The 7,930-nt window shown below is 33.5% G+C and overlaps 3 protein-coding genes across 8 annotated transcripts in view; 1 reads left to right on the plus strand and 2 right to left on the minus strand.

The window, feature by feature from the left end:
* LOC106101030 (putative phospholipase B-like 2) overlaps positions 1-2,736 on the minus strand; it is a 9,103-nt gene extending 6,367 nt beyond the window's left edge. For 2 of the 5 annotated variants that reach the window (XM_013280099.1, XM_013280101.1), the window contains exons 1-5: positions 2,215-2,736; positions 1,933-2,061; positions 1,581-1,695; positions 977-1,071; positions 502-660 (exon numbers count right to left, since the gene is read on the minus strand). In XM_013280099.1, coding sequence (XP_013135553.1) covers positions 502-660; positions 977-1,071; positions 1,581-1,695; positions 1,933-2,061; positions 2,215-2,399 — 683 coding nt within the window. In that variant the 5' untranslated portion in view covers positions 2,400-2,736. Of the gene's footprint in view, positions 1-501; positions 661-976; positions 1,072-1,580; positions 1,696-1,927; positions 2,062-2,214 lie in introns of all 5 variants that reach the window. The other 3 variants (XM_013280100.1, XM_013280103.1, XM_013280102.1) reach the window with 3 other exon arrangements.
* A 312-nt stretch (positions 2,737-3,048) lies between these two features.
* Positions 3,049-5,962, minus strand: LOC106101029. Of its 2 annotated transcripts, none has more exons than XM_013280098.1 (7): positions 5,813-5,962; positions 5,631-5,729; positions 5,378-5,546; positions 4,370-5,102; positions 3,752-4,286; positions 3,563-3,674; positions 3,049-3,361 (listed from the first exon to the last, which is right to left on the minus strand). In XM_013280098.1, exons 2-7 carry the CDS (start codon positions 5,722-5,724, stop codon positions 3,136-3,138), a joined length of 1,869 nt encoding a protein of 622 aa, XP_013135552.1. In that variant the 5' UTR covers positions 5,725-5,729; positions 5,813-5,962; the 3' UTR covers positions 3,049-3,135. The 2 variants fall into 2 exon arrangements, with proteins under 2 accessions (XP_013135552.1, XP_013135551.1); XM_013280097.1 differs by having other exon boundaries at positions 5,631-5,732.
* Positions 5,963-6,208: 246 nt separating this feature from the next.
* Positions 6,209-7,369, plus strand: LOC106100974 (FK506-binding protein 59-like). The gene is made up of 2 exons (XM_013280036.1): positions 6,209-6,929; positions 6,999-7,369. The coding sequence occupies exons 1-2, from the start codon at positions 6,363-6,365 to the stop codon at positions 7,293-7,295; spliced, it is 864 nt and encodes a 287-aa protein (XP_013135490.1). The 5' UTR covers positions 6,209-6,362; the 3' UTR covers positions 7,296-7,369.
* The last annotated feature ends 561 nt before the right edge of the window (positions 7,370-7,930 follow it).

Here is a 7,930-nt window from a genome sequence, read left to right on the forward strand (position 1 = left end):
AAAAAAAAAAAAAAAAAAACATACAGACGAATTGAGTACCTCCTTCTTTTGGGAAGTCGGTCAAAAAATACAATTGATTGACTGACATTCGAATATATGATAGTCTCTAAAACTTAGAGAATACTAGCTTTCGCCCGCGACTCTATCTACGTAGAATTAAAAACACAAAGTGAGTATGAGTAGCCTATGTGTTCTTCCAGACTATCCTATACATAATACCAAATTTCATCGAAATTCGTTCAGCTGTTTAGGCTATAAACTCTAACATACATCCATTCATCCATCTAACCTTTCGCATTTATAATATTAGTATGAAGTATAATTTACTGACTCAAATATGAGAATTTTAGATTAACACTTCCAAGCTTAAAACTGGAATGTACGCTGATTTACAGTCTTTTAGCATCTGTTCAGATATAGAGAGAAAACTATATACTTTCAGCCGGCTAAAACTGATGGCAACAATCTTTTTAAACTGACAATTAGTTCCCATAGTAATACCTGTTCCAAGTTGTATGTGCCGTGTACAGATTCGTGAAGTCTGGTAAAAGCTTTATCAGTCCAGTGCAGTGGTCACCAAATAACAATCCATCAGGAAGGTCTTTTGGTAACGCGAGCGAGAACGCCAGATCATCGAGATCACCAAGCATGTTGATCCAACTAAAATTATATAGAATTTACTTTGTACATTCAAAGGTGTGAAGTGGGAATAAATTCCTATTGTCTAATGAGAGGTAGAAGTAAAATTTTATTTTCTTTCCCTTGCCATCCTCAGACTCATACATAGGGGAAACATCCTCTTTATTTTCATGTCTTCGTCAGTCAATTAAGAGTAGGCAACACATCTGCTATTGCAGACGTCTATGGACAGTGTTCCCTTTTAAGAAAATTCAAGTGCCTCTCTACTCATTTACACACTACACTATAATATAAAAGGTATACTTTTTTTAAGTAAAGCCTAATAGTTAGTACTAACACCATATCCCGTGCTGTTAGCCATTGATAGGGGTCAATTGTTGCTTGATTATACCCAACTGCTAATCCCTCCAGTTGAATGTAATATAATTTTACCTGCAATATGCTATATTTAAATTTGACTTTAATACATTGCTAATTTATTTTACAGTACTGGCTATTGACTTAATGATATGCACACTAGATTAGAGGTTCCCAACTTTTATTCGCATGGACCTCTCACAAGATATTGGTTGGACCCCCCACATCGTTGACCACTTTGAGAACCACTGAACTAGGTTAATATGAATGATTTGAAACATAAAATACAATTTGATTCCTTTTTAATTTCGCTATTTACATTAATTATAAAAAAGAAAACCTACTTTATCTTCTCACTATTATTTTAAATAATAAAGTCTAGATGGATGGATGAATGTTTTATAGAGTTTACAGTCTAAATGGCTAAATGGATTTAGACCAAATTTGCTATACATATAGAACATAGGATCCGGAAGAACACTGGCTATAGACTAGGCTTTTTTAATTCTGGATCAAATTGCTAGTGAAATCTATAATTACATAAAGTGCTAATTACATTTTATAAAGTAATCAAGAATACATACTTGATACCAGTATGCATCTATCTCATTTAAATCAACCATAGAGGCGATGTAATTTTCATTTTTCTCAATAAATTCTTCTATGAGTCCACACAAATCAGTTTTATTGTAGCAATATCTATATTATGTAAAGAATATTTATCTATTGATCATTAAAGAATTAAGTTTATAATACTATAAATTTATTGTATGATTGCATTCAAACTTTTTTGCAAGTCATTGGCATAGACTTGAAAAGTTAATTGTTTTTTTTTATAAAATAAAAAGCTTTAACACTACTTGATGTTAGGATAACTCTTAAAAGGACCCAGTTTAGTAAGATTATTAGCTAAGTAAAACTCAAAAACTACCTGACCCTTTAAGCATATTCTGCCAGTGCATCCATATGAGGTCTCTAGTGAGGTAGCCTTCAATAAAGCCTGCGGCGTACGCTTGCTGTTCGTCTGTGACATCTTTTGAAGTATGCACCTCTAGGAACGCCCATCTGTAATGTAAACCACCTACTATTTGGCTGGACGTAAATAGAACTAATAGTATAGACAGCAGTAAAGAACAGTATCAGAAAGCCTCTGATTGACAAAATATTACATTGTCCAAAATTTAAACGAAACGTGCGTAATTTTTTAATGGGGCTTACCCTGTGGAATTTATCTCGTTTTTAAAAGTCGCGCGAGCTCCAAACGTTATTGGTATTTGTGATGCGGACTCGCAGTCTTTAAACGTTAGTTTATTCTCCTGCCAAGTTACGTATCCGTATTTAGTTTCACATATTGTTACTGTAGTTAGAATAAACAATAAAGAACATTGCGAATAGATCTTCATAACTTCACGGTGGATATGTCATTACTTTCCGAAGTATTTGGCACCATCTATTAATAATAAATTATGTGATAAAATGTAACAACGGTAAAAAGTTTATATAAGTAATAAGTTTAGCAATAATACAACAATCTACGACATTAAATAAAATCTAAGGAAGCAATCAAAAATCCCTCTTCAACTTTGTTTTGAAGTACGGAAATGACGTTTGCTTTGACAGAAACAGAATTGACAGTGACACGGTTACAGATAATATTTGACATTCAAATAGGTTTCTTATCAGCTGAGTTCATTTTTATGTTGTGGTTTTTACCGATTTTCGTAACAGAAGTTATAAAACCAAATTATTATTTTTAAACAAATGCAGTTAAATAAGTAGATAATAACGGCTCAATGTTGTTTTTTAATAAATAGATACTATACTATACAGAAAAGGGGGTGCTGTTATTATCGGCACTCAAGATGCATTAATTACGTCACAGGAATCTAACAGAAATTCTTTAGGATTTTCCGAGTTGTTGGGAAAATGTTGCTTCGGTCTGTATAGCTCAAAACTCAAATAAATAATCATTTTGGAAAGAGCATCTCATTTATCATAAAAAAAACATTAAAAACTTTAATCAAAACACTTTAATAAAAATTTAAGAAGTCCTAACAGAAAAGATTTTTTTATATTTACTAGAATTTTGTCTACATAATCCATGGTGCAATATGGTCACAATTGTTAATTCTGCAGTTCTCAAGTGGCCGACAATTTCATTCCTATTTCGCCACACTTGTAGTCAATTTCCCGCATGAGGTAGGGAGTACGTTCGTGGCTGGGAGTCTTCATCCACTCCGATACATTAATAGACATGGCGGCGTAGCCTTGTTTTTCCAACGTATCCAATACTAAGCGGAATGTACCGCGCAGTCGGTTACTGTTCATTGAATAGCAACCTTGGTTGAACATTAAAATGCAAATGCTGAAAAACAAAGATTTTTGATATAAATGAGCTCTGAGAATGGTCACCAGTAGTCGCCAAAATAGCGAAGCTATCTATAAACGTCCACATTTGCTGATGCATTGTCTATAGGCATGAGGATGCACAGAAAGAGTTTAATGCCAAATACCAAAGTAAAACACAATAATAAGAGGTACTACATAGTTTGAAAATAAGACTTACGGCAACGCGTCCATCGGCAGATTAAGTTTTTCAATTGGCGTTTTTTCATTTTGTGCCTGCTTTACTTTCGGGATCATAACTGGAGTGCCGTTTTTCAAAGACAAAAATAGATCTAAAAAAATTAAATATTCAATAAAACATAAAAATAATTTAAAAACTGTATACGAAAAGTGTTTTAGTTTAACTCACCGGCAACAACTCCACTCGGTAATACTACATTTTTGGCCACGTATTCCTCGCCACCCAAACCTCGAGCTAAATAGTTCATTACATTATCTGTTGCAGCATGAACTGGGTATGCATCCTTTGCCTTTTGTATTATATCCTCGGGCAACTTATATTCATCACTATAAAAAGCATTCACAGCTTCATGTAACGTAAGTAATTGGAGTAAATCTAAAGTGTTCTTTTCACGTCCGAGATACTCAGTCAGAAACTGTTCAGAGAAAACTTTTTGAAGCAGTTTCTCATCATAGTGTTCAAGTGAGGCAAGCTCGAGGCACACTTTTGTCCACGGCAATGCTGCATTGGTAGCACTTAAGATTGGGTTCTCCGATATATTATTGCGAATAACCTCCCACTGCTCGGGATCCGGTGTGAAGTTGTTATTAGACAAGCAGTTGATGAAACTAAAGAGAATATTCGTGCGAGCGGTGGAAAGGTTGTTTTCTTCATTTAACGCTAAATTACAGAGGTACTCCATTAGACCTAAATGTGTATGTGCCTGAAATAAATTTAAAAAAAACATCATCATTACTACTATTCAGTAGGTACTTAAAGTAATTATTTAATATCAAATTGACTCACAACTCTAGACAGCACCCGAGCGATTAGCAATGCAGGCTCAAACTCTACATTATTCCTGATAACGGAATCAGCAATTGCATCTAACAGCTGTTCCTGGTAGTACTCTGGATGCTTCTCCAGAACTCGACCCTTGATCCTGGCGACAGTTCTCAATACCTCATTATAGTGCAACTGGTCCATCCTTTGCGCTAGTATGTCGTAGCAAATATGCAATAATTGAACTCTAGTTGGAAAGACCTTTTCTGTGCAGTTAACTTGGCAGAGAGACCAGACTATAGATTTGGCAGTTTGGGCGTCTATTCTCTGATCGTGTAATAAAAGACCGGTGACAATGTTGTTGATACAACGGTCTGGTAGATCGTGATTGCAACTGTAGATCAGCATATCTTTTAGAAGATGTAGGTCATTGTTGTCTAATTCTAGTGGTAAATGTATTTGGAAAGTGAGTGGTAATGCTAGCTTTAGTACATCTACTAAATGATTCTTGCTGTCAAATTGATCGAGAAGAAAGTCTAAGAACATAATCTGTCTTATGTTTATAAGGTTTATGTTTGCACGTATCAATTGAAGCATTGTTTGTACGATCAGAGAGTCGACGGGAACACTCAGGTATGAGAGTACTTTAATAGCTTCTATAGCTTCGTTGACATCAAGGGCTCTTGCATGCTTTTTAACATTCTGACAGAGTACACCGAATGTTGGATCTTTTATGAGTTCATCAGTTTGTTCGAATCTGAAATAGGAAAAATGTTGTCAAGTTACAGAAATCACAATAAGTCAATAAATTTATCAATACTGGTAACACAACAGAAAAATTCAATCAAATACAGATCATGTCCTGGAAATATGTTGCAGATGCTGAAACCGCCAAATTTTAGGTGTGCATATGAAGATTTGTCTACAAATAACTTGCCTGCAAGTTGAAAAACTGTAAGTACAGCATCACTTGTAAGGAGTGTTGACTGTGTATTACTTATTTAAGATTATCACAAAGTACGGAGTACTAACTTGCCAGACTTCTGCAGTTCAAAGAGACTGCGTAGAGCTTGCAAAAGGTGTTTATGCGTCATTAAAGGTAGGTGTTGCTGAACTGTTGCAAGGATGTTCTCTGGTGTTGGTGCAGACTTAATAGTTGACATTATTGTATCTGTACTCCTCACCCATCCTACTTCAGACACTAAAAAATTACATAGTCTTATATTCTTGATTGATAATAAAATTATGCAACGTTGATTAATACAAAATTTGATAAATAACTCACAGCTTGTTGTGAAATTGGTAGCTTTGAATGGGGTTTTAGTAAATGAGCTTCCACTCAACACATTCCTCCAAACATTCTTCAATATCTGAGCCATGTTATCTGCTAAATAAACATATAGAAATAGTATTAAATTATTTCAAAATTAAACATTGGTCTCATATCTGACACTAAATTTTACGGACCTCAAAATATAACCACAATAGAAGTTATTTTTCAAATCTGTAATTGAAGTTATAGAATTCGTCGAGTTAATCTTTCGTAAAAATATTTAATTAGAATGGAGCGTCATTTTTTGCAAAACAAAAATATAACAAAATAAAAATAAATTAACAAAAATTCAAAATATTCGCAGAATTTGACATTGACACTTGCTTTTCCCCACAGGTAAGGCAAATTCCTAACATTATATTAAAAATAAAAAAAAACTAGTTTAACGTTTAAAAAAAAATCATATAGGTACCTACTATTTTTTTAATATCTATCATTGATTTCTATTTTCAACTAACAAATTAAACTTAAATTTAACTAAATAAACTTGTCATGTTATTTTACAGCAATTTGCAACCTTTTGGTATAAGTGTCAAGTCAATTGTCAAAACAAACAAACAACAAAAAAATAAAAAGTAACCTTGCTCTATTTACTTAAGTAAAAAATAACTTAAATAATATATAATCATAACTACCAATGAAAGACTGTGGTAAAATTTAACAGATACAGTGTACGTATTCAAAATGCAGCAAGAATCAATAGTGAGTACCAGACCAGATAGAGAAATTACTAAGAAAATTATAACACCGGGTGATTATTCTATCGTGCCATACGAGGAGTCTCGATGTAAAATTTTGCTTTCCAATGTGCATACGAGCAATGAAGATCTTGAAATAGACGTAGAAAGTCGTATATTAAATAAAAACTTTGATGGCGTATTTATAATCGGAGAAGCAGATACCTTTATTGATAAAGATTTCGAGTTAATCCTGCAACAGATGTGTTGCGGTGAGACTTGTATTGCCAGAATTGTTTATAAAAATCAGAACTTTGAAGTAGTCAAAGAGATATCATGTGAGATAGAGTTAAAGGAAGTTACAGAAGAACAATTAGTGAGCGATTGGAGTTGGGCGAGATTGCTTGAAGCAGCTACACATCATAAAGAGCAAGGAGTGGCTTTGATTCAAGAGAAGAGAGTAATAGATGCATTTAGGAGGTTTAGTAAAGCATTTAAGTTTTTAGTAGCTATCGAACCTGTGAATCCAGAAGAAATTACTGATGAATCCTTGAATGAAATAAAAGACTTGAAAGTATGTTACTTTTACTTAATAATTCAATTAATAATTATAATTTTTCAAGTTGATTTATTTAAATTTCAGGTAAAGTTATACAATAACTTGGCGCACTGTCAGCTACAGTTTTGTGAATATCAAGCCGCATTAGATCTCTGTAACCGTGCAATAATATTAGACAACGATAATGTGAAAGCATTGTATAGACGCTGTACTGCTTACCATTGTCTGCAGATGTATGATGAAGCTTGGAAGGATATACAAAAAGTGGTAGTATTAAATCCCAATGATAAAACAGCACGGAACAAAGCTGGTGAAATTAAAGGAATTCTAGACAAGATAAATGCAGAATATGCTAATGTTATTAAAAAGATGTTTATTTAAATTTTCATTTTAGTCGTAATAGATGGCGCTAATTGTAAAGACGGAATAATTTTGCCTTTTATTAAAATTTTCATTGATTGTAAAAAATTGTCTTAAATAAATATATTTATATCTAGTATGTTAAGTTTATTTAAGGTTTCAATCATGTTTAAAAGCAAAACGGAGTACTCGTAATCCTAGGGGTGTCGAGAATGATGACGTCGTAGTGTTCTGATCTGCCAGTTTGTCATACCAAAAATAAATGTTTCTATCAACATCCACCAGATGGCCAACACATTGTTATACATGTATCGCAACAGTGGAGACTCTGACATTGTAAATCTGGTGTGTGATATCACCTGAGTCGCGTAGAACTCCCGCCGATCCGATGCTGACATCATCAGTTGACCTCACGCCTTGTCGAGAATACAGACTTGCGTTATAGTGATGTCTAGCAAAACTGTCGATATTTTTAAGTACTTAAGATTAAGTACAATGTTGTAATTTGCAACAACTATCTTTGTTATTATAATTCCACGGATTCGGTACATCGCAGCTAAGTTTAAGAAAATATTAAACAGGTTAACTTAGTTTAGTATTAACTTATATCGTTGATAAGTCATATATTAAAATTCATAAGATTTTAGTTAACTTAT

Source organism: Papilio polytes, unplaced genomic scaffold (genome assembly GCF_000836215.1).
Source record: "Papilio polytes unplaced genomic scaffold, Ppol_1.0 DF824024.1, whole genome shotgun sequence".
NCBI lineage: Eukaryota > Metazoa > Arthropoda > Insecta > Lepidoptera > Papilionidae > Papilio > Papilio polytes.

Excerpts from the sequence above, each read along its gene's own strand:
- LOC106101029 (XM_013280098.1), bottom strand. The coding sequence starts at position 5,724 with ATGGCTCAGATATTGAAGAATGTTTGGAGGAATGTGTTGAGTGGAAGC. Across the intron at positions 4,287-4,369 it reads CTCGGGTGCTGTCTAGAGTT|GCACATACACATTTAGGTCT; the intron begins GTGAGTCAATTT and ends AATTTATTTCAG. Across the intron at positions 3,362-3,562 it reads CTGCCGATGGACGCGTTGCC|CATTTGCATTTTAATGTTCA; the intron begins GTAAGTCTTATT and ends TTTGTTTTTCAG.
- LOC106100974 (XM_013280036.1), top strand. The coding sequence starts at position 6,363 with ATGCAGCAAGAATCAATAGTGAGTACCAGACCAGATAGAGAAATTACT. Across the intron at positions 6,930-6,998 it reads ATGAAATAAAAGACTTGAAA|GTAAAGTTATACAATAACTT; the intron begins GTATGTTACTTT and ends TTTAAATTTCAG.